The following is a 27196-nucleotide window of genomic DNA, read 5'->3' as shown; positions in this document are numbered from 1 at the left end:
GGAATTGCAATGATATATAAAAAATGGAATGGTCCTGGAGCTGACCCTTGGCAAAGCCACCCTACATCCTAAAAAAAAAGACTGTAATCACAAATTGATGTTTACTGTCCTTGAGCTTTTTCTTTTATCCAAGCTGATATGATCCTCCTATTTCATGGGACTCAAGCTTGTTGATTAACCTTTTATGCTTGTATCAGCATAAACACCAAAATAAAGCCATTAGCCATGAGAATATTATAGAAACATTCCCTACCTTTCTACAAATATCCCAGCCTGTACTGCATGTACAATACTGCGGAACCTTGGCTTTTCCTCTGTTCGCTTCAGCATCAGCCCCATTTGTTTCGTAAATGTAGAAGCCAGCCAATCACGGACTTCCGATGGAACAGATTCAGACTGGATATTGCTGAGTTCATCCTCTGTATCTAGCAGGTGCCTGTGTTTGGAGGAGACAAAATTAGACAGATACTTTTGAACATACAGGTGCTAGTCCCTTCATGTCAAACCCTTTCCATCCTGAATATTCTTTTTAATGTGGTCAGACACATCGCAACATGCATAATAATAGGCCTGTTAATTCACCACAAATTATGGGTGTGATGTTTTCTGTAATCAAATGGATATGCAAGGAGTCAACTCAAACTTGAATTAAAGTTAAATGTGACAAGCTTTTTTTTTCACAATGGGTAATCCAGTGAGTTCAACCAAATGATTTGACCTTTTACCTCTTTCACCTCCCTTCTGCCTGCCAAGTGTGTTTCCTCTCTCTGAGCTTGCTTTTGACAGTGCTGTGGATGTTCTGGAGGCATCATCCTTGGATAATAATGGTTTGTCACTGCCTGCCTATGGATTTGTCAATGTTTTTTCCACCTGTCTGTCACTAAATGATGATGTTTAAGGTAAGGCTTTTACTGCAAGTGGAATAGACAAAATAAAAATGAACAGTTTCCAGTGGTTGAAGTGTTGATATGCAGAGGCTGCAAATTTTAGATGATTAACAGAAGACCTTCAAACAACCAGAGCAGGATCTGTTTAAGGCAAGGAATTAGATAAATGTTTGAAGTAGAAAATGTTGCCGTGAAGGAGTGAGCGACTGGGCCTTACTGGATTTATCATCTAAAGAATCATTCAGTCACAATCAGATGAGTATTCTCCTTTTGAGCCATGATGGTTTGATGGTACTTAAAAGCCAACAGCAAGGCAACTGGCAAGTGACTGTCATCAGTCTGCACGCCCCTATTATGACAAACTCTGGTAAAGTTCATGATAAATCTAGGATGAGTTCCATTCCTTGATTGCTGCAATGTCAAACTAATGAAAGATAAACTTTGTTGGTGAATCCAACACAAGATTTGGTGCAGAACAGCAGACGTGGAATGAAGTCTTAAAAAAATTAGGGTTGGCAGTCGTAACAGCAAAGGTCTCCCCTTGCTGAAAATGTACACAGAGCAGCACAGTTTTCTGAGTCAGCAACACAATTTTCCATTTCCCTATCACACTATGTCATCTTGGATACTGCCCAACTCTCAGCAGTGGCTTCTAATCATTAGGCAAAGGGGTATCATCAAGCAGGATGCGCATGTGACAAAAAGCCACACTCACTGCTTGACTGGCTACCATTATATCATGTCAAAGATTTATCAAAATGATCCTGGATCATGAAGTTCATAAGTGTCTTATTGTCTCAAGCCTCACATATGGATGAATCATTCTCAAAGAAACTGGAGAGTTGGATATGCACTCAAAAATGGACATACACTGCATTGAGGATGACTGGATGACATTCAGTGATATAGTGTATTCTACTGCTCGAGGGATATTTAGTCCTACCTCTCATAAGCATTAGGTTTGGTTGATGAAAACAATCAGGTCATTGATAAAGTTCTGGGGAAGAAATATCCCCTCTTCTAGTTTTACCTCAATGACAAATCATCATTATCCAAGGATTATGCCTCCAAAACATCCACAGGACTGTCAAAATCAAGCTCAGAGAGAAAAAAGCCACTTGGCTGAATCAGAAAGCAAATGGACCTCAATAATATGCAAACCACACAGACTGGAAGAGATTCTACAATATTTTGAAACCTGTTTATGTATCTAGTCTACTGGTTCATCCCCAATCCTCAGCCCTGGCTGGTTAATAGGGATCACAGACAGAATTCAGATTCCACAGGCAAAACAGATCCTCAATGAGACATCATTCCTCAAAAAAAGAAACAATCAACAGGGTGCCATAGATTGTAATCAACTGCTCTATTACCAACGATCCCAAGCAGTTATACAAGACAAACACAGTGAAACACATGTTGAGAGGCAAGCCCCAGGAGCTGATATCATCTCAGTTGGGATCTACAGGACTACAGGTCCATGCCTGGTCAAGAAGCTCACTGAATTCTTTCAGTGGAAAGAGTGAAACATCCCAAGAATACAAAGATGCCTCCACTGACCACCTATCCAAGTGGAAAACAGCTCATCAATCTCACATCAATCTTCACATGATCTTCATCCTCTCTGGCAAAATCTTCCCCAGGATCCTTCTGAGCTGCTTAGTTCCTCATCTCATTTGTGACTTGCTGCCAGAGAGCCACTGCATTTTCAGAAAGGGTTAAGGAACCGCAGTTATGGTGTTTGGACTTAGGTAGCACAAGGAGAAAGGCCAAGAACAGGACATGGTTATCTACATCACATTTGTTGACCTGACCAAGGCTTTTGACACAATCCCAGCTGTCAGGGCCTTTGGAAAATAAAATTTGTTTGTTCTGAGATCATGTATGTACTAGATAACCATGGGTTTTCTGACCAATTCCCAGCATCATGGAGTTAAATAGTGCTGAATACTAACACTAACCCTCTTGATATGTTGTTTTCTTCTCATTCTCTCTGATGTCTTCAACATTGGTGACACTGACATCGAAATCAGATTGTGTATGGTCAGGAAGCTGCTCAAACTGAGATGACTCCAGATAAAGAAAAAAATAATTCTCCAAAGTCATGCTTCACAATTTCCCATTTACCAATGACTGTGCACTAGTGCCAATTTAAAGTTGGACATATACTATAGTGTGGGTTGGTTTTGCAATTCATGCACACAATTCCGATCAGCATGAGAAAAACTGAAGTAATGTATCAGGAAACCCCTATCTCAAACTTAAGACTGTGATCCATACCTGTCAGCAGTAGATAAGTTCACTTATATATGTCAATGACAAAACACATGCAGGAATTGGCAAAGCAAATGTAGCCTTTAGGAGACCTTGAACATGCATCTTGGAAAGAAGAAGAGGAAGATGGCCTACCCAACTAAAGATTTATCAAGCAATAGCCCTGTTCACTCTGCTCTATGTATGAGACTTGGGTTGCGTAACAGCATCATGCCAAGAAACTGAAATCGTTTCACTTGAAGATCTCTGGAAACATCTGAAGATCAGATCACAAGAGGAAATACCAGACACTGCGGTGTTCACCCGAGCCAGTAGGCCAAGCATCCACATCATATCGGAATAGTTACTACTGAATTGGAATGATTACGTCGCCAGAATGCAAGTCAATTCTCATATAAGGTCAACTCTAGGACGGACATTCAAGGCAGTTAAAGGAAGCACCGTAAAAACTATCTGGAGGTTATCATATAAGGATTTTGATATTAACTTTGATTCCAGGGAGAAAGTTACCCAGGATTGCTGCACATGACACATCCAAATTAAAAAAAAAATCTTAGTTCTACCCCTTTCAAAAACACGCCCATGTTGGAGACAGATAGAAATATTAGGGCAGGAAATCCTAGATCAGAAATTCAGTCACTGAGGTATATGCCTTGTTTTCAATGGAAATGTTTTGGTGTAGTTCAGTTTTAGTAATCACCTGTACATCCTTCAGAATCCTACCAAGAAGTCCAGATGATGAAGATAGTCAACTTTGCTGCAAAGAATGAATACCAAATATTCAATCATTCATCTCTATATAATGTCAAGTCCATGCTTAACATGGGGTCTCAATCTACTACTAACTAGAGAAGATAAATAAAAGCAAAATATTGCAAAGACTCTGGAGATCTTAAATAAAAGCAAAATGTGATGGAGAATTCAGTAGCTCAGGCAGCAGTTGCGGTGAAAGAAACTGAGTTGACATTTCTAGTAAAATGACTCTTCTTCAGAACTACGGAGCAAATAGCAAGGGTTGTGAATTGAATGCCTGAAGGGGTAACAGTTTATTGTGGTAGTTCATCAAGGTAGTCTGCTCTGTGGAGAACATGTCTGGTGACTTGAAGATGAAGCAGCTTTTTTTGAGTACAGTGTGAAGCTGTATCGATGCACAAATTGTAACTGAAAGCACTTGAGAAATGACCTCTTGGTCGAGTAGAGACGTAAGTCATGGAATTGGCTCTAAAGTCATGGTTCGTGGAGAAAAATATTCCGAGTTGATCTTGATCTTTCTCTGCACCTTCTCTGTAGCTGTAACATTATATCCTGCATCCTGTTCTATTAACCTGATGTACTTATATAAGGTATGGTTTGTCTGGTCAGTACACAAAATAATACACTTCACTATATCTCGGTACAGATGACAAGAAAGAATCAAATCAAATGTGTTTCCTTTTGTTCTGCCTGGGATACTTAGGTCAAACCACTAGTGTGAGGCTTTCATTGTCTGATGAATCCTGCAGTCTGCCATATGGGAGTGGTCAACATTATGCACACTGCAGTCTTCTTTTTCGAAGTGCCTCATGATTAAATTAAATACCTTAATTAATTATATACCCAATCTATATACCCTTGCAAGGGAATTTGCTCAATATTGAAATACTTTCTGCATTTATATTAATGTTCATAAAATTCCAAGTGGCCTGGATATATCAGGCTTGATTGTGAGTTCCCAACACCTTAGAAACTGTGGATGTTCATCAGCATGGTGAAAATCCAAAAGTATTTCAATTAACCAGCCAAGGGCCTCTTAACTCAACCAATGCACTGTCAAATCATTTCCACAGAATTAGGCTGAACTGGTGTGGTGATAACCCATTTGAATCAATTTCAACTCGAATTTAAAGGGGCCCTCTAAGTGAGCAAGTTTATGGGTTTCGGACTCAGGGGCATGAGAGCAGCAATAAGCAGAATGCAGAGCAGACATCTGAAAGCTGCCACTTCTTTCGGTGATTTCCCCATTTGTGATGCTGAGGGCTGTAAGGGTTTGCAAGAAAATTTTGTTTCACACAGATGGGAATAAAAAGATTGCTGGAGAAATAAATGAGGTGTGTCTGAAGGCTGTCTATGAGGGCAGCAGCTGTGGTTTCATGTGAATGCATTAAGTGCTATAAAGTGGTTTAATGACCTCACAGGCCCAGAACATTAAGTACAATACAAGATCACAATGTGCAAATTGTTGCAAATGTCCAGTTCATAATTCATATGCTTTAGAATATAGCTTTTAGATTTAGGAATCAATGTTTTAACTTTAGATACGTTAGAGAAGGGAAGGTGGTGACATCTTACTAATGTCACTACACTATTAATCTAGAATCCCATGCTAATGTCCTGGGGACATAGGTTTGTATCCCACTGTGGCAGAAGGTGATGTTTGAATCTAATAAAAATCTGAAATTTATTGCTAGTCTAATGACAGCCACTGCCCATTGTCGTCAATTTCTATCTGGATCATTAATATTCTTTGGAGAAGGAGATCCAGTATTCTCACCTGGTCTGCATTACACATGACTCCAGATCCACAACTAGGTGGTTGATTCTTGACTGCCAATCTCCTGATTCTTAGCAATTACAGACAGATAATAAATGATGGCCTGGGATTTGAGGCTTGTTCTCATTCTCCTGAAAACTAGTTGAACGGTAGAGTTTGGAACCTGGCTTTACCGCTCCTCTCCCTTATAAATTGCTGTTTCTCTGTACACAGCGGTTAATGTTAATTGTTTGTAAACTGTACTGTTGAATAAAATTTTTAAAAAATGATGGCCTAGCTAACGCATCCACATTCCACAAACAAATAAAGAAAATCATCTGGTTAGGAAATTAGTCAACCTCTTAAGTGAATGCATTTCAAACCAGCTTGGAGTTTGACGGTTAAAAGCTAGGCAGGTCAACCTACAATGTTAGAAGTGTAAAACAATTGAACCAATAGTAATCCATCTCTGGGCTTGTAATAGAACCAGAAAAAGACCTACCCTTACTTCAGTAAAATATTTACTGTAAATGTTTTATGTAATTTCAAGAGGAAACAAAATTGGGAGCCAGTTATAATCAAGAGAATACCTTGATAAGGACAACAATTATGGGAAAAAGGACTGGAAATTCGATTGGCAATCTAAATTTTTCATATGTTGGAGATAGATCATTCAGTTACATTGTTACTTGAGACCTTTAAAGCATGGAGTTTCTGGAACATGAGGAAGAAGCAAAAAACTGAAAGCGACCGCCTCCAGTCACCTCACAATAAATGCCCTCAGAGGGAGGGATTCAGGAGGCTTGGCCATTAGACATGGGCAAATGGGGGAGGGGAAGATGGCACGTCAGCTCCTTGAAGACAGAATTAAATATCAGACATGTTCATGACATGCAAAACTCAGCCATAGTAACTTGATGCGAGCAACAAGTGAAACTGGGGAAAAGATCATTTTACTCAGGTGAAAGATGTGATTTAACTAAACAGCTACCATTGAAAGTGGTAGGCAGAATAAAAACAAATATATTTTAAACTACTTCAGAAATATTTTCAAAAATATTTTAAAATTCTTTCTATAATATTTAAATGTTTCAATGTTTTCTACTATTCCCATTGAATAATCCCTGATGATTTTATCTACAGTTGGACTGAAACAGAAACAACCCTTTTAACCTGCTGGCTCTGGTCATGGTCTGTATCCACTACCAGTGCAGGATCATTGATAAAGGTGGTAGACCTAGCTCCATTAAGAACTTGGCCCCAGGAAATCCCATTTCCTGGCAATGACATGTTCGGGTTTTATTTGGACAGCGATTGAAGCAGAGGTCTGTTGTAACGTTATCCACCCTCAGTTAGGGTCAGGCTACTATTTATTCCAGAAAGCCAACTGTAACAAAAATATTCTAAAATTCCAACAAAAATATACAGAAAGCCTTGGGACAGAGGAGACAGAAATTCAATTCAGGCAGTGGTGTAAAAGGGTAATATCAGATCACTTGTTCTCAATAAACTGAGCCTGTTATTCATTTCCATTGCAATCAAGGGAATTAAATACAGGTCATTCTGCTATAACATGAGTTTTGTCAATGCGCTTGACGAATAGATAACGCTGTTTCTAAAGCACAAACTTTTAAAACATGTGGTAGCTATAGGGTGATTGCATCACCAACACTTTAAGTGTTATTTGTACTGTGCAATACTTGTATAGCACAAGGCCACATAAGAACATGACGATTGCACTATAGAAGAAAATACTGTGTAGGCAATATATATACCAGCCAGACAAACCAACAGAGCTTGTTCTGCACCACTTTCCAAGGTGGCTTCCCATTCTGGAAACTCCCGATAGTGTGGCTGAAGTCGAGCACAAAAAATATAACAGTGTCATAATATGGTTTGCATGCATACCGTGTCTCATCAATGTAGACTGTCTCGAGCACTGTAGCTGCATAGTCTAAATTCTTCTTCAGATCTGAGACTGAAGCTTCACCTCGTTCCAGCTGTTTGACCAAAGATCGCAATCTAGAATCAAACAAAGCAAGTATTATATTAACTAAACTCCACAAAGCAAAGGAGGAAAAAGCAATTTGAATAGGTTTATAATGAATAGATTATTTGATTGCCATCTGTCATCTAAATGCAAGGATAATTTCTATGTGGTCTGTGTCTCTTTGTGCTTGCTCAACAGTGTAATTTGAAGTTCCACAATTAAAGTTTATAGGGTGATCTCATAGTTTAAGACATTTGTCCTACCAAATGGGCAGTCGAGAGTGTGGTGCTGGAAAAGCACAGCAAGTCAGGCAGCATCCGAGGAGCAGGAGAAACTGTTTCGGGCATAAGCCTTTCAGGAATCTGGAGCATAGTGGGTTAAAGGTGAAGCCTTTGCTGAGGACGGAACATTCATCCTCAGTAAGGGGGAGGAGGAGGTGAGGCCTTTGCTGAGGACTGATGAAGGACTTATGCCCAAAACCTCGATGCTCCTGCTCCTCAGATGCTGCCTGACCTGCTGTGCTCTTCCAGCACCACACTCTTGACTCTGATCTCTAGCATCTGCAGGCCTCACTTTCTCCAAACAAATGCACAGCCAAGAATAACATTCAGTTTAAAGCAAACGTTTTCAACTGCAATGGCCATTTACAATATACAATCAAGAAAATGATTAAAGCTATTTCATGATGTCATGTTACTACAGTGGTATTATTCCTGTAGAATTTTTAATCCTATTATGGTGTCAATGGCTATTGCATGGACTGACTCTGTAATTCTGCATACCCACAAAGGATTGGCTCTTGCCATGGAGCATGGAATCGGAGAATGGACTGCAACATGAAACCCTTATTTGATGATTCATAATTCCTAGGAGAACAGGATTTTATGACGATCTTCTATAAAGTACAATACATAGTAACACAAATTACTATAAAGTAACTGTGGACATATAACTTTCCAATACAAACACCGAATGTCAGTTCTGAGCAGGATCACCTGAAACTAAATCCAACATCAACAAATTTAATACTAAAACTGGTACAAATGCGTTTAATGCAAAAGGCCATATTTTTGCATTTGGACCATTACAAATGGCAGGTGGGGACCTAGATGGGAAAGTTTGACTCGACTCCACCCTGCCCCAGCCCTCCCCAAAAGTAACACCTTATATTTTCCCCAACAGGAGAAAGAGTTTGGGTGTGACTCACATCGGTGAGAAACCTAAACTTAACAAGGCCATTTTCACTCATGCTCATTTCAAAAAGTTTACTCATGGTGACCGATCTGAAACGTATGATTCTGAAGGATCCTGACAGGGTAGATTTGGAGAGGATGTCAGAGAATCTCGAACTAGGCTTCACTATTGAAAAATCAGGAAACGCCCATTTAAAACAGAGATTTGGTGACTCTTTCTTCTCTCTTTGAGAGGGACATAGTCTTTGGAATTTTCTCTCTCAAAAGATGGGAGAAGCAGAATCCTTGAATATTTTTCGAAAGGTGCAGACAGATTCTTATTAAGCAAAGCAGTGATAGATTATCAGAAGTAGGTGAGGAATGTAGATTGATGTTACAAACAAATCAATCAAGCTCATACTGAATGTAGAGCAGGTTCAAAGGGTTGAGTAACCTACTCATACTCTTCATTCATATGTTTGACGTCATTAGCCAAAATTCTCTGCTGATTTGCTTTGACTACCATCTGCTTTAGGTTAGGGAAGAATATTAACACCTGGTCAAGCTGGTTCAACAGAGCTATTTGTTTAATTATTATGTTATTAGAAATGTTTGGCTAAGTTTCAAAAGCTACAATTATCTCACTACTGGGTTCTGAATTGACATTCTAAAGATGCTGCTTACAGAGTAGCTGTCTTTGTTATGAAGTTCAAACCAAAACTTGTTTTTACAAGAGTAAGAATCATCAGTGAATCCCTACAGTGTGGAAGCACAACATTCAGCCCATCGAGTCCACACCATTCCTCCAAAGAGTATCTCACCTTCCCCAACCCCCCGCGCCATCCCCATCCCTGTAATTCATATGGATAAACCACATAGCCACATCTTTGGACTGTGGGAAGGAACCGGAGCGCCTGGAGGAAACCCACACAGATGAAATGGAGAATGCACAAACTCTACACAGACAGTCACCCGAGGGTGGAATTGAATCCCAGTCCCTAGTGCTGTGAGGCAGCAGTGATAACCACAGAGTGCCGCTCCACAGGGATTTCAAACTTACAAGGGCTCTGTAACTGGGAGAATTTCACTATCAAATATAGATTAGACTACTTACAGTGTGGAAGCAGGCCCTTTGGCCCAACAAGTCCACACCGACCTGTCGAAGCGCAACCCACCCAGACCTATTCCCCTACATTTACCCCTTCACCTAACACTACAGAGTTTTTTTTTCCATCTCTGCACAGCTTTTAAGCCTTGTCAAGTTGGATATTGAGTGAATGGCTCATGTCGTGGCATTGAGGAGCTAAGGGGTCAGGGAGGATGGGTTGGGAGCATGAGTTGGCATTGGATTGTCAAGGAGTGTCTGATGGGACTTAAGGGGTTAAGATTAGGGTTAGGGTTAGGGATTGGGTTAGGGATTGGGTTAGTGATGGACACTAAGGTGTGAAGGCTAGAGGATCTAACAATACCTGAAACAACTGGGTGAAACTTTCAGGGAATCACAACAAGCCCTCTAACTGATCAACCTTACACTCCTCTGTCCCAATGCCACTGCATTTCTGCTACAAGCTTTGGCAAGTCCAACTCCACTCCACATCTAGAGTGGAATTCGTATGAATAAGGGCACTTTTCATTGAGATGAATCTGGCAAGCTAGGAAAATTCTTATTTTGAGGGAAATAGGAAATTTCCTATTTTAATTACAGTAAAAATTCAGTCCTATGTAAAATAGATAAAGATGAGTGCAGCTATGTAAATAAAAACCAAGAAATCAAATAAAAATAAGATCGCCATAATCCCAAAGACCATAGAGTTATTCTCTCATGAGAGAGAGGTAACTGGTGGTGGTTTAACCTGAGGGGAGAGGTTGGGAAGGACAGTCCTTCATGGTAACCTGAGCTGTGGACAGCCCTCTACATTACAAACTAGCTCCACAGCTAATCAAGCACGTAAAGAATCAAATATTAAATGTTAACCTTCAGAAAATGCGAATTAGGTAGAAAACCTATTTTGAGAATATACTATAATGGTGGCTCAGTTTAACATTTTTGGAGTTCTTTTAAGCATTGAAGATCCACTTTACACATGTTGGTCTTCAACATTCAGCTAAACTATTCCCCATATTTTGCATCTAATGCATTATTCTTCCAAAGCATCAAAATGATTATATCATCTTGGTTTTTAAATCATTACACCCCTGGACATCCTAACCAATATAGCTCTTGGGGGTAACTGTTCCCACCATCTAATTTGCCCTGTAACCACAGTGTTTATAATCAGTGTTGCAATTCAGTTTCTTGTCAAGAGTTACTTGCAGCATGTTTATGTTGGAACATCCAGCAGTGACAATGCTACTGAATCTTCCACCATAAACAGTAACAGGATATTTTAGAAATCAGAATAAAATTAAGCAAAATTAACTTCTAATGAAAAGGAAAATGCATTTGACAGATTTTTAGATTCTTTGAAGATATAACAAGGAGGAAGGTAACAGGGAAATCAGTTTATGTTGTATATTTGCATTTCCAAAAAGCAGTCAATAAGATGCCTCACAAAAATTAATATAGAGATAAGAATTTTATTGTGTAGGTGGTGATGTATTAGCATTGTAAAGGATTGATTATCTTGAGAATGAGATAAATGGATCACTTGTCAGGTTGCAAACTGCACCACAAAGATCGGTTCCAGGACCTCAATGTTTTATGATCTACACTAATGACAAGGATGAGGAGATTAACTGCAATATAGTTAATTTTTCTGATGTTAAACACATAGATAATGAAATAAGCTGTTATGCGGATATAGAGTCTGCAAAGGGATATAGATAAAAATTAGTTGACACAAGATTGGCAGATTAAGAATAATGTGGGAATGTTGAGATTGTCCATTTGGAAGAATGGAAAAACAGAATATTACTTCAATAGGGAAAAACTACCGATTGCTACAACACAGAACAATCCGGATGTCCATATACAATAATCACAAAAGGTTAGAATGCAGGTACACTGTAATTAAGAACAGAAGTAGAAGGTTAGCCTTTACGTGATGTGAATGAAGGACCAAAATAGGGACTCCTTGCTACAATTATATATGCTGAAACCACACCTAAAGTATTATGTGCAGTTTTGGTCTCCTGATTCAAAGAGGGTCATTGTTGCATTCGAAGCAGTTCAGAAAAGGCTCATTAAGCTGATTCCTGAGCTGAAGAAATATGAGATGATGAGCAGGCTGGGTCCTCACTCATTGGAATTTATAAGAATGAGAGGTGATCACATATCACCTAAGGGCGTGCAACGATAAACATGACAGGGCCTTGTTACAACATGGGATAAACCCAGCCCTGCTAATTTTAAACCAGCAACACAGAAAAGATTTATCCTGTGCAGTGATCTGTGAAAAGCCGAGAGGCCAAGAACTATTTAAAGTAACAATTAATAACTTTATTTCTTAAAGTACAACAGAGAATAATTAACTAACAACTACTTACAACTCCTTCCCCTAACCTATCTTTTATTTTCTCTTCTAAAAAACTAGTCTGATGAAACCCTTGATTAAAATTTACCAAAATCTCAAATTTCAAAACCTGCCAGCTGTCAAATCTTCCCTTTGTATCTTCCTCTAGAGATTCTTTTCTTAGGATTTCTCTTTCACAGGTTGATAGATAAATGTACGTATATGACAGCTATATTTCAGGCAGTCTGTACATGCTGGTGGCTTGGCAGTTCTCCTCTCAATTGTTCATTTTTCCCGGTCTTATACCCCTAAAGCATCGGATTGTGTCATTGGCTTTTAATATTGTCAATATACTCAATTCAAACTTGATTTGAGTTTGGTATTTTGGGGGTATAATTTAAACTGATTCAAATTTGTTTTTTTTCCCTTGGCAACCAGCTACACTAGCTGCTGGACCACATGCTACATTGTATCTTGTTCAGAACACTTGGTGCTGCCAGGTAGTTCTGCTAGTTTTTAACTTTCTTAAAGGTATAGCACACCCACACTTTCATAACAACCTTTCCTCTTGAGAATTGAGAATCTGGAACTAGATAGTATAGTTTAAAAGTAGACTATCCTAGAGATCAGAAGGATTTTCTTTTTGAAGGTCATTCAGGATTCTCTTCCCCAGTTGGGTGACTGAACAAATTCAAGGCTGATATAGAAAGATTTTGACTAACAACAGAGTGAAGGGAATTGGTGAATAGGCAAGGAAGTGAAGTTAATGCCACAATGAAATAAACTTATTAAATGACAGAGCTGACACAGTGGGATAAATGGCTGACTCCAATTTTAATGATGTTAGCAATGTGCTCACTTAAAATGTGCAGTGGGGCGGGAGGAGAAATTGTTTGATTATCAATAACCAAAACAAACAGGCAGATTGTAAAGGAGTCTTCTCAGTTCACCTCATTCTCTCACTAGCATTCATTTGAATACTGATGAAAGTGATAGCTGATTTCGAGAGTGCAACCAGAGCCAAGTTCACAGCAATCCTGAAGACTCAGCTGAACTGCGAGCACAAAGAAGACAGAAAGCAATATTGATCAGACAATCAATAGTCAGAGGAACCGACAGGCTAGGTAGGAAAATAGCAAGTCAGAACTTTTGAATTACTCCAGGTTTCACCCACAAGTGAATATAGAAATAAGGCAATGGAGCAGATGACTATGTGGCTAGAAAGGTGATGCAAGAGGGAGGGCTCAGACACTTAGGACAGGATTGGGGGAAATGGAATCTGTAAAGGCTGAATTGGTGGTACCTAAAGAGAACCAACAATAAGTTCCTTGTGGGTCACTTTGCTCATGCCATTGGGTAGTGCAGGAGCTAGGAAACAACACTAGAGAGTATGTGCATGATGCACAAAATACTGGAAGATGTCAGTAGCATTAGCTTAGAACATATTAAGTTACGAGGTAATTTCAGAAGAAAGGAAAATGTAAAAAAGGATAATCAGGATTTTTTTGCATGTATTTAATTGCAGGCACAGAGTGCCTTGTGGAAATTTGGTGTCTTGAATACAGGATAGACCTGACTCAAAGATGGGTATCAGCAAAATGCTGCAGATGCTGGCATCTGTACTGAAAACAACAAATGCTAGAGATCACAGCGGGTCAGACAAATATTAGAGATCACAGTGGGAGAGAGAGAGCAAGCTAATATTACACTCGAAACATTAGCTTGCTCTCTTTCCATGGATACTATCTGACCCCCTGTGATCTCCATCACTTACTGTTTTCAAAGGTGGGCATATTAAATTTGCCTGGATACAAGGTGCTCAAGATAACTAGGAAAGATAGAAGGATGACAGTATTGATTAAGGAGAACACTGCAGAGCTGGAGAGAGAGAGAGAGAGATTGTCCTCGAGAGCTTAAGGATAGAATCAAGGAATAAAAATGTGCAATTACATTACTCCCTATAATTTCTAGGCTATCACCTCTAGAGAGATGTAGCAGAACAAATACATGACAGCACAGTCACTTGAATCCTTTGCACATCAATCACAAAATGATACAAAGCAGTAACACAAAGTAATTAGGACTACATATGGTACATTGGCCTTTATTTAAAGGGTACAAGTATAAAAGTAGGAACATCTTGTTACAACTGTCCAGGGTATTGGTGAGACCACACAGAGTACAGTTTTAATCCGCCTATTTCACGGATTGGGCCTAAGGAGTTTAGGAGAATGAAAGGTGGCCTTATTGAAACATGAACATTTCCAAGGGGGTTACCTGGGTAAATGTTGTGAAGTTTCCCTTCATCCAGGAATCTAGAAGTAGAGAGACTCATTTAAAAATAAGGTGGGGATGAGGAGAAATTTCTTCTCTCAGAGAGTCATCAATCTTTGGAATTTTATTCTCCTAATAGCAGTGGAGGCATTGAGTGTATTATGGGTGGAAACTGATTTTTGATTGGTGAGGGAATCAAGGGTTACGGAGAACTGGTAAGAAGGTGGAGTTAAGAACACCATCAGATCAGTCATGGTTTTATTGAATGGGACCAAATAGCGTTTTCCTTCACTTATTTTTACGTTTTCAATCCTTCTCAACTACATAAATCCCTGCCAGGACATTGAATCTAATCCTCTTGAATCACAAATCATCCTTTTTGAATAGATGGTTCCTTTCTCAGAAGTGACCTTTACCCAAGGCATGACGGCATGTGGGAAAGATAAGCTATGAATGATCCAAATCAAATGACACACATAATATAATTTTAGATGATTAGTCTGTGCCTAAGTGTGATTCTTAGGTTTATTGAGATCCTTGTAGATACAGAAATAGTTTTTAAAAAAGGAATAATTACACCATATAAATAAAGGAAACAAACTGATGAACACAATTCCAACTTTAAGACAAAAGTTGCAGCTTCAGACAGAACGTGAGCTGGAGAAATATGATTTTTTTTCTGTAGTGAGGGAGGCGCTGTCATGACATTTTATATGAGAGGACTGTGACAAAAGAGTGAACCAGAGACCAGCAGCAAGATGTGACAAATGAAGCTCAGAAACATTGAGTGGACGAATTGATGAGCTTTATGACTTTTTTTTCCTCTATCTTTCTAAAGTGTGACATTTGCTTAAAATGGTACCGAGGAGATATTAGTATTGCATTAATTCAGTTACTGGTCAAGCCACTTGATACAAGTACAGATTTTCATTATGTATATTTCAAAATTTACTGAAATAAGTAAAGCACAATAAAGATGGTAGGCTAGGTGGTGCATCATACTTGTAACTTGTAAGATCAGGTGAGACCTGAGAGATTGTGAGCAACTACTTCAGCAGTAAGTGCCTACAGCTTGAGAATGTCAGATCAGGATTGAACTGGACTCTGAACTTTAGGAAGTGAAATGGAGGAGGCAGTCACATGGCTAAGCCCTTCTGATTTCGTGAATGTCCATGACCGGGGAGGGTGGGTGTGACTGGAGTGACAGAAATAGGGAGATTCAAAAGGTATTATTGGATGAACCTCAACACTCTCTGTTGCTCAACAGATTTGAGGTCTGTGCAATTTGCATGGACAAGAGCTGGGATTACAGAAAACATGAGCTGACTTATCAGGAATATCTGAGAAGGTAAAACTTAATCTTTTAATTTTTGATGGCTATAAAAGATTAAGTTATTGAAACATACAAGTCACTGAGAAAGCTTGATGGTCAAGATGGTGGGGTAGTCAAGTACTAGGAGACACCCATTGGAAATTAAGGTTCTCACATTTACTGCTGAAGGAAGGAGAAAGTGAGGACTGCTGGAGATCAGTGTCGAAAAACGTGGTGCTGGAAAAGCACAGCAGGTCAGGCAGCATCTGAGGAGCAGGAAAATTGACATTTTGGGCATAAGGCTTTCATCAGTAATGTAAGGAGCCAGGACCATTGAATACATTGAAAGTTGAGTTTGATTTTTGATTGGCAGGGTGTCGACGGTAATGAAGAATAAGCAGAAAAGTGGAGCTGGGACCACAAGCCATGATCCTATCAAACGTCAAAGCAAGCTTGAAGTGCCAAATAGCCAACTTCTGCTTTGACTTATTGTGTTTTCTTGTTTATATTGGCAGGTAAACCAAAACCCAATTTGGATTTCTAAATCCTAACATCTCCCCCCACACTTTTCAACCTGAAATTTCTATGTGTATACATATTATCATCTTTTGGAAATCTGGATTGTTAAAATCGAGACCAATAGATTGCAGCTTCAATCCTATGACTGATGGGCAGAAAGTCATTTTGAATTGTCACCTGAATACAACATTTCCCAGAAAGCATGTGATTCACTAAAAGCCTAGCAGGGTACTTGTGATGTTCATCGATGAACCGTTCATATTGCTGATGGAGAAATATATGGAGTAAACAGACCAGGAGACATAAATTTAGTTTGATGTCAGTTTGGAAGAATCAGGAGTTATGTTCAGTAATTTCCTCAGAGGAGGAAAATCAATTTTTCAGTTCAAGAGAAAGGTCACTGAAGCAGAAGGGCTTTAGTTTGTGAAGTCTCCAAACTGAAAGAGTGCTAGTATAAGTTTTCAAGCTGTCAGACTGAAAGCGGTTTAGGCCATCAAAACTGGAAAAAAGTTGTAAAACTATCTCAACTACCCGAGGAGAGATTGCTGGACAGAATCAGTTCAATGAGAAATTAGGGCACTGAGACTGGAAAGATATTTCTCTGGGTTTGAGTATCTGTAGAATGATCTATCTGGGAAATAGGTTGAAATTTTCTTGGTTTTTTTGAATTAGTCTAGAGAAAAATAGTTTTTTTTCTAGACTAATTCAAAAAAACCAAGAAAAATAGTTTTTTTTCTCTCTTGTGCAGTGAGCTTCTGTTTTCTGTTGAAAGACTTTGCAACCTTGTATGAATATGTTCAGTGACTAACCACCATGGTAACCAATTGCAAAAATTAAACTTACAACCTATTAAGCCAGATTTCACTCTCAGATCAGACTTGACCAGTGTTACGATCTGCTGGGATCATTTCAGCATCTAAACCAACATAGCTTATGGACATTTTAACCTTCATAACTTCTGGTCCCTAAATCTTTACTCCTCATGAACATCTAAGTAATTATATCTTCTGTATCTTTAAATATGCATCTAACACACGTCAATTCCTGAGCAATTATGCATTTCGATATTTGCCACACTTAACCAATTATAGCCCCAGAATATTCAAATAGTTGAACTTCTGTATCATTATGCTATCTGTTCAATTAAATTTAACAAACCTAAATCATTACACGCTCAGATGAGTTATGTATACTGCTTGAAACGTTTTGCTAAAGTTTCTGCTGCTCTATTCAACACAATCTATTCAAAATCAGCCACATTAAAGATTACAGAAATTCAAAAGCAAATTACATTGACCACAAATGGACTGGGAGGAGTTTGCAGCAGTCTGTAAAGCAGATTGGGAAAGCACAACTGAGTGGGGCTTGGGACATAAATAAGGAAAAGGTTTTTCTCGTCTATCATGTACTCAGACTCAAAGAGGAGCCAGTTGGAGCAGCAGTAGAGTAAACCTGGAGGTGAACTGCGGCAATAGAACCTCCTAATAAAAATCTGAGGGGCAAGGCCCAGAATGAGATCAGTTGGAGTGACAGCTACACCTCAACAGGAACTGCAGGATTAACTATGGCAGGAGAAAGTGACGTCAGCACAAAGTGAGCTGAATGGTCAGGTACAGGAAGGTAAATGATGACTCGAATGGATAATGGGCCAAAGGACATCTGGAAAATTCTCTGACTCAAATGGGATTTATGCAATCTTTTAGTTTACTAATAGGCATATTTAAAAAAATATTTGGGGCTGAAATTTAATATCCTGTTGTGTCTGGTGGACCAAGTGTGCAAACATAATTGTTCCTGTTAATTAAAATAGTTGGTGTGTACAACCAATACTACCCACACTGTAGAGTCAATACTGTCTCAGCATAGGATCCAGAATCTCAAAATGCTAACACAGGTTAACACAAGCCTGCATCATTTAAAGTCAGTCTACCCTCCTTCGGGGAAATGAACAATGACGGCAGCAGATGTAATTACTGCACAACATGGGAGAGAGTGGGATCCAAGATTCTGTGATGCCATCTTGGACACCATGATAGGTCAGAGAAATAATCCAATAGGAGTCCAAAGGACTCAGAGACAAAATCGCCAAAAGTAAAGGGATCAGATAGTCATAGATATCAAAGGCAGGAATTCAGCACACATAAACATATCTACATTTTTCACCTTGAAAATCAGTTCTGAAGAAGTGTCACTGTACCCGAAACATTAACTCTGCTTTCTCCCCACAGATGCTGCCAGACCAGTTGAGATATCCTCAAAAATTTATGGTTTTGTTTCTGAACGAGGGATATTCAGACTAAACTGAAGAATTGAAAGAGGTGGCAAAAGTAAAACTAAAGTTTGCAATTAATTTTCATGAATTCCAAAGAAGAAATAATTTACAACTCTAAGGAAAGTAAGGAATAAACTTGCGAGACTATCATTTGCCTTACGTAAGAAAGATTCCTATTGAATCAAGTACAAAAATGTTTGACTAACATCGAGACAATCAGGCACACTATTTTGTCAGTGTTTGATATCTAAGCTGACATTTAGTTTTAAGCCCCAGTTGGAAATGCACACTTAATTTCATGAAAAATGAATATAGATGTCAGGTATAAACAGGATAGATCGAGTGAATCCTTAAGAGAGTATAAAGGCAGTAGGAGTATACTTAAGAGGGAAATCAGGAAGGCAAAAAGGGGACATGAGATCGCTTTGGCAAATAGAGTTAAGAAGAATCCAAAGGGTTTTTACAAATACATTAAGGACAAAAGGGTAACGAGGGAGAGAATAGGGCCCCTCAAAGATAAGCAAGGTGGCCTTTGTGTGGAGCCACAGGAGATGAGGGAGATACTAAACGAGTATTTTGCATCAGTGGTTACTGTGGAAAAAGACATGGAAGATATAGAATGTGAGGAAATAGATGGTGCATTTTGAACAATCACAGAGGAGGAAGTGCTGGACGTCTTGAGACACAAAAAAGTGGATTAATTCCCAGGACCTTATCAGGTATAATCTAGAACTTTGTGGGAAACTAGGGAAGGGATTGCTGGGCCCCTTGCTGAGGTATTTGTATCGTCAAAAGTCACAGGTGAGGTGCTGGAGGACTGGAGGTTGGCTAATCTGGTCCCACTGTTTAAGAAAGATGGTAAGGACAAGCCAGGGAACTATAGACCAGTGAACCTGACATCGGTGGTGGGCAAGTTGTTGAAGGGAATCCTGAGGGACAGAAGGTACATGTATTTGGAAAGGCAAGGACTGATTAGGGATAGTCAACATGGCTTTGTGCATAGGAAATCATGTCTCACAAACTTGGTTGAGTTTTTTGAAGAAGTAACAACGAAGATTGATGAGAGCAGAGCAGTAGACATGATCTATATGGACTTCAGGAAGCATTTCGACAAGGTTCCCCATGGGAGACTTGGTTAGCAAGGTTAGATCTCATGGAAAACAGGGAGAACTGCCATTTGAAAACATAACTGGCTCAAAGGTAGAAGAAAGAGGGTGGTGATGGAAGGTTGTCTCTCAGACTGGAGGCCTGTGACCAATGGAGTGCCACAAGGATTGGTGCTGGTTCCACTACTTTTCATCGTTTATATAGATGATTTGGATGTGAGCATAAGATGTATAGTTAGTAAGTTTGCACATGACATCATGGACAGCGAAGAAGGTTACCTCAGATTACAATGGAATCTGATCAGATGGGCCAATGGGCTGAGAAGTGGCAGATGGAGTTTAATTCAGATAAATGCGAGGTGCTGCATTTTGGGAAAGCAAATCTTAGCAGGACTTATACACTTAGTGGTAAGATCCTAGGGAGTGTTGCTGAACAAAGAGACCTTGAAGTGCAGGTTCATAGATCCTTGAAAGTGGAGTCACAGGTAGATAGGATAGTGCAGAAGGTATTCGGTATGCTTTCCTTTATTGGTCAGAGTATTGAGTACGGGGGTTATGAGGTCATGTTGTGTCTGTACAGGATATTGGTTCGGCCACTTTTGGAATATTGTGTGCAATTCTGGTCTCCTTCCTATCGGAAGGATGTTCTGAAACTTGAAAGGGTTCAGAAAAGATTTACAAGGATTTTGCTAGGGTTGGGGGATTTGAGCAAAAGGCTGGGGCTCTTTTCCCTGGAGTATCTGAGGCTGAGGTGTGACCTTATAGAAGTTTATAAAATCATGAGGAGCATGGATAGGATAAATAGACAAAGTCTTTTACCTGGGGTGGGGGAGTCCAGAACTAGAGGGCATAGGTTTAGGGTGAGAGGGGAAAGATTGTAAAAGAGACCTGAGGCACAACTTTTTCACTCAGAGGGTGGTTTGTGTATGGAATGAGCTGCCAGAGGAAGTGGTGGAGACTAGTACAGTTGCAACATTTAAAAGGCAATTGGATGGGTATATGAACAGGAGGGGTTTGGAGGGATATGGGCCGGGTGCTGGCTGGTGAATTAGATTGGGTTGGGATATCTGGTCGGCATGGACGAGTTGGACTGAAAGGTCTGTTCCCATGCTGTACATCTCTATGATTCTATGACTGTATATCGTAAATCAAAGTGAATCATGTCCTGCAGTAAAAGGCCCCAGATGAAACTCAGGCATTCTCTTCTCCCCTATCTGTTTGTTTTAGGTTCTTCACTGAAACTTCAAGAAATATATCACTGAGATATAATGTCTCAAGTTACCAAAAAAACTATAATTGGTAGAAAGTAGTTTACAGTAGATCTCTATTCTTGTTTTCTCATCCATTCATTTTTAAAATGAATGCCAACATTGCATTTGCTTTCCTAACGGCCAACTGAACCTGAATGTTAACCTTAAGAGAATCCTGAACTTGAATTCCTAAAATCCTTTGCGTTTCAGATTTCCGAAGCCTCTCTTCTTTTAGAGAATAGTCTATGCCTCTCTTCTTCCTACCAAAGTGCTTAACCTCACACTTTGGCACATTGTTCCATCTGCTACTTCTTTGCCCACTCTTCTAGCTTGTCCAAATCCTTCTGCAGCCTCCCCGCTTACTCAACATTACCTACGTCTCCACCTCCCTTTGTCACATCTGCGAACTTAGCAACAATGCCCTCAGTTCCTTTGTCTAGATCATTAATATATTATGTGAATAGTTATGGTCTCAATATGAGCCCCTGCAGAACTCTATTAGTCACTGGATGCCATCCTGAAAAAGTGTGCTTTATCCCTACTCTCTATCTTCTGCGAGTCAGCAAATCCTCTATCCATTGCAGTATGTTCACCCTAAAGCCAATGGCTTTTATCTTATTTAGCACCTTGTCAAAAGCCTGCTAGAAATCCAAATAGACCATATCCATTGGCTCTCTTTTGTTTAACTTACTCGGTACCTCCTCAAAGAATTCTAAAAAATTTGTCAAGCATGACTTCCTCTTGACAAAGCCATGCTGACTCTGTCCTATTTTACCCTGCACTTTCAAATATGCCACAATCTCATTCTTAATAACAGTCTCTTAAAAATCTTACCAATGACCAAGGTCAGGCTAACCGGCCTACAGCTTCCTGTCTTCTGCCTCCCACCCTTCTTAAATAGACCTGTTACATTAGCTGAGTCGAAAAGTGTGGCGCTGGAAAAGCACAACAAGTCAGGCAGCATCTGAGGAGCAGGCGAATCGACATTTCGGGCATAAGCCCTTCAAATGAATCCCAAAACATTGATTGTCCTGCTCCTCAGATGCTGCCTGACCTGCTGTGCTTTTCCAGTGCCACACATTTTGACTCTGATCTCCAACATCTGCAGTCCTCACTTTCTCCAAGAGTTACTTTAGCCATTTTGCAGTCCTTTGGCACCCTCTCTGATTCCAATGATTCTTGAAATATTACCACCAATGCTTCTACGATCTCCTTCAGAACTCTGGGGTATCATCCATCCAGCAGGATGATTTATCCAACTTCATACCTTTCGGCTTCCCCGGAATCTTCTCCTTAGAGATGGCTATTACACTCAACCTCTGCCCCCTGACTCTTTTGAAGTTCTTGTATGCTGTTCCTGTCTCCCACTGTGAAAACAGAGGCAAAGTATCTATTCAGTTCCTCCATCTTTTCTTTGTTTCCCATTACTACCTCTCCAACCTCATTTTCAGGTTGTCCAGTGTTCATTCTTGGATCTTTCCTGCCTTTTATGTCTCTAGAAAAAACTCTTGCATTCTTTGTTTATATTAGCTAGCACACTATCAAATTTCTATCTTTTCCTCCTTATTACTTTATTTATCCTCTGCTGGTTTTTAAAGGCTTCTCAATTCTCTGGCTTCCCACTAATCTTCACCACACTGTATGCTTTTTCTTCCTTGACTTCCCTTATCAGCCATGGTTACCTCATCCTCCCCTTAGTATGTTCATTATTTCTTAGGATGAATTTCTGTTGTGTCTCCTGAATTATCCCTAGAAACTCTTGCCATTGCTGCTCCATCATCTTCCCCGCTAGGCTCCCCTTCCAGTCAATCTGATCAGCTCCTCTTTAAGGAAAGGTCTTTGCACTTACCTTTACTCAATTGTAATACTGTTACATCTGATTCAAGCTTCTCACTCTCAAACTGTGGGGTGAATTCTATCATATTATGGTCATTGTCCTAGAGGTTACTTCACTTTAAGCTCCCTAATCAAATCCAGAATTGCCTGCTCCTGGTGGACTCTACCACAAAGTGCTCTAAAAAAATCTTATACACATTCCACGAACTCCTTTTCTTGAGATATACTACCAATCTGATTTATCCAGTCCACCTGCATACTGAAGTCCCCCATGATTATTGTATGTTGATATAGTGTCTTTTTTACACACACTGGGACTCTGATCAGTTTGTAAGGATTCATAATTGATCATGGAAATAAAATGTGCACCATGACTACAGAAACTCATAGAAGGGAAGGTTATATCAGGATGCACTTTGAGTTCATGGTTCAGAAATATAAGCCAATGTGCCATTAGAAACTTTGCAATAAAATTTTTTTTCGGGCAATTCAGTCCTGCCAACGTATACCTCACATTCAAACCTGAAAATGGCTTTAAAGGACATTTTGCTAACAGGTTCCAATTGCAAAAGGTAGTGAAGAAAAGCTTTTGAGAGTAGATCCACACTGACTTCAGTCTAATACTGCTGGGTAATTCAAGGTGACTTCGAGAAGAAAAAAAGACTGCTTGCACATGCCAGCCATTCCAACCATTCAGTACTCATTATGTTTACACCGTACATCATTAAGTTTCCATAGACAGCACCTTCCAAACCAGTGACCACTTCCATTTCAAAGGACAAGGCCAGCAGAATCCTAGGAACAGCACCATCTGTAAGATTCCCTCCAAGCCACTCACCAACCTGACTTGGAAATATATTGATGTCCCTTCACTGTGTCTGGTTCAAAATCCTGGATTTCTCTCTCTCAAGGCATTGAAAGTCTGTCTGCAAAATAGTCACTACAGTGGTTTAAGAAAGCAGCTCAGCATCACCTTCAAAGACAACTATGGATGGGCAATACATGCTGGCTCAGTCACCAATCCCCACACTCCATGAGTGATTTTTTAAAAAATATACATAGTATATAAGCAGCATACTTGATCAGTTGATCCTTATTGATAATAATAAAATGTCCTTAAGTTAAAATTTCAACACAACAGCAACATACTGTTTCTCCTGGATGGATATCTAGTTATGACATCTCAACAAAAGAATGAATGAAGAGTGCTGGAGAAATTTCTTTCTGCAGAATTTCTGGAAACGAAAACAATTTCGCCACAAGAAGTGGTCGAGTTGGACCATCGCATCCCTTAAGGAAAATTGGATAAGTCTTCAAAGCAAATGAAGATAAGGGAGGTTGGGGAGAGTAGAACAGTGAGATTAGTTTTGAATTGTTCCAGTAAATAGCTGAATAATATGGCTATATGCTTTTATGATTATGTGGTTTGCAAGAATCAAATGTTTCAATAATAAAACATTCCCAGAATAAATCCTAATAGGAAATATGTACTTTTCAAATTACAAACATATTATAGTGAACTTTACTGTCTATGGTCAGCGACAACAAACCTAGGATCTTCTACCTCACCAATAGTTGAATAACTCCAACAAAATAAAACAAGGGAATGAATGTTGAAGTGTGCATACTGAGACTAACTTTTAATTTAAGTCACAGGCAAATTATTAAAAAATATACATTTGTAAAATTCAGGAGGCTACCAGCGAAATTGACAGCTTCAATTATATTGAGTAATGCATGAACATTTTCTTTCTATGGGTCTGACCACAACATTTAATTCAAAGCAAGAAAGAGCAATTTCAGGAGATGCTGAATTGCTGAAGCACAGTAAAATCTCATTATAGATACCCAGCTTTTTCAATGTGACCTTATGACAAGGGACGTTCGAGTTCCTGCATGAGATGCAGCACCCTCAGCTGCAGAATAAATCTTTGTCTAGGTTACATCAGGCCTCAGTCTGAACCCAAAACAAGTATGCCATTTCCCCAGAAGCAGCCATTGGAACTTTGTTTGGGAACAAGTACATGATTAGCCTCCCTCTGGCCCTTGCACCTCCAAGAGGCTACTTTTTGCTGTTGCAATTTAAACCTTACCTAGAGCAGCTCTTAATGATCCAAAATACAAAATTCAATTAACAATTCAGTGATGATGAAATACATGAATAAGTAAGACTGAATTGTTTGTGTTTGTAGGCCACATGACCCAGGAACTAGCATAAGGGCATCTGTACATTCATTAACAATGCATTATTGGCTTATAAATTGCTAGCTAACATTGTTTGATTTTATTCAATGTTTTATGGAGAAGTTTCAAAACAATTGTAAAGTCACAAACAATTTTTGCACAACAATGAATAACCTGGGTTTTATTTTATAGTCCGTGTTTAGTGAACACATCAACAACCTAACATTAATGGTCACGCAAATAGGTTACTGAAATGATCATAGGAATCTAATAGAAAAGAATCATGGTATGTTAAACAAACATGTTTAACACACAAATACACAGAATACTTAAACAAAAAAGATGGCCCTGACTGTCACTTGCAAGCATGAAAATATTGCAACATGAAGTGCCACTTATAAAACAATATTTGGTGCTACCCTACAACCTAGAACCATATATTCAGTATACATAGTCATAACTGTGGCAATGCCTCCTGCAATGGCTTGCATTCCCACTGCCCCAAGATTACTTTTAGTATCAGTCCCCAAACATCCCTCTCTGTCATTTTCTGTTTCACATCGACATATCGTCCCTTAGACAGAACATTCAAAAATATTCCAGATTACATGTATGCTGATGACATCCAGCTCTATCTCATCATGACTCTTATACTTTCTCTAAATTATCAGGCTGCTTGACTGGCATACCAGACTGGAAGAGCAGAAATCTATTCTAACTATCTTTTACCATCACAAAATGTTCTCCAAAGTCACCAACTTCATCTCCCCTCCCTGGCAATTGCTTGAGGCTGGTCCAAACTATTAGTACATTGGTTTCATATCTGACTCCAAGATGGGCTTCCAACCACCTAACTATTTCACTACTAAAACTCCCTACTTTCAAACCAACTCTCACCTGCAGTTCAAACATTCCTCCCTGTTTCATTTTACCTTTGGATTAAACTGTTTCAACACATTCTTGGTGAGCCTCACATCCTCTAGACCTCATTCAGACTTCGTGCAGTTTTCCACCCATCACTCATTTTTGTTACTATTTGGTTATTTTTATAATTAGTTATTTTTTAGGCTAGAGGAAAATACTTAATGATGTTCCACAAGAGTCGGTGCTAGGGGTCACTGCTTTGTTTGTTATTTGAAATGATGTAGATTTGAGAAGACAAAATAACAAATTCATTTCCTCAGCACAACTTGCACTCAGAGGAGTGGCAAACAGTGATGATGATACTAATCAAAAGCCAGAGGACACAGAGACTAGCAGAATGGGCACGCAAGTGACAGATGGAATAGATATAGAGAAGGATGAAGTGATGCATTTTAACAGAAGAGATAGGGAAAGGCAACAGAGACCAAATGGCATATTTATAAAGATTGTGCAGGGACAGAAGAACCTGGGTTGGAATGTGCATCAACCTTTGGAAATGATAGGTCATTTGAGAGAGTGCCGAATAAAACATATGGGATCATGAGCTTTGTAAATAGAGATACTGTGCACAAAGCAAGGAAATGGTCAAGAAAGCATATGGCATGCTTGCCTGCATTGGTCGGGGCATTGAGTTCAAAAATTTGGTCAGTCATGTTACAGCTAGAACTTTAGTTAGACTCCATTTGGAATATAGCAATGGAGTCAGGTAAGACAGTGTACCTCTCTTTAGGCCCATCAGAGATCCTCCTTGAGGTCCTCCCAATTCCTTTGGAACCTTTCCCTCTCCACCAGACTTTCCATCAAACACCCCATCTGCCCATCCTAGTACTGATGATTTCCCACCCCCACACCCCCCCCCCCGCCCACAACCTTCCATGACATCCATTTCCAGTATTCCTTCACAATTGCACCGCTGGGACCAGAGAACTGGTCAGTTGTTTAGCTGTCAACTCCCCAAAACAGGACCCCTCCCCAAACATGGCTTTAACTGTTCTTGCTGACTTGCATTAGCTTTCAGAAATTTTAACATTAATGTGTTTTCTTTCTTTAAGTACCCATGGCCTTATCTTTTCCAGTCTCTATAACTTCTTCCAGTCCTGCAGCTGTCTGAGATGATTGTTCTCTTCAACTTCTGGCCCCCTATTTTAATTGCTCCACCATTGCTGGCCAGGCCTTTAACCCTAAGCTCTGGAATTCCTTCTCTAAGCCAGCCATGTGTCTTTCCTACTTCAAGG

At 39.5% G+C, this 27196-nt stretch overlaps 1 protein-coding gene across 4 annotated transcripts in view; it reads right to left on the bottom strand.

The window, feature by feature from the left end:
- The window catches only part of LOC140477346 (dual specificity calcium/calmodulin-dependent 3',5'-cyclic nucleotide phosphodiesterase 1A-like), a 647210-nt gene that overhangs the window by 157114 nt on the left and 462900 nt on the right, over positions 1-27196 (bottom strand). For all 4 annotated transcript variants that reach the window (XM_072571037.1, XM_072571039.1, XM_072571041.1 and 1 more), the window contains exons 4-5: positions 7579-7692; positions 254-436 (exon numbers count right to left, since the gene is read on the bottom strand). In XM_072571037.1, the coding sequence (XP_072427138.1) occupies positions 254-436; positions 7579-7692 (297 nt within the window). The remainder of the gene's footprint in view (positions 1-253; positions 437-7578; positions 7693-27196) is intronic.

Source organism: Chiloscyllium punctatum, chromosome 5, assembly GCF_047496795.1.
Source record: "Chiloscyllium punctatum isolate Juve2018m chromosome 5, sChiPun1.3, whole genome shotgun sequence".
In the NCBI taxonomy this organism is placed as follows: Eukaryota; Metazoa; Chordata; class Chondrichthyes; order Orectolobiformes; family Hemiscylliidae; genus Chiloscyllium; species Chiloscyllium punctatum.
This window is presented reverse-complemented; position numbering and strand designations above follow the sequence as displayed.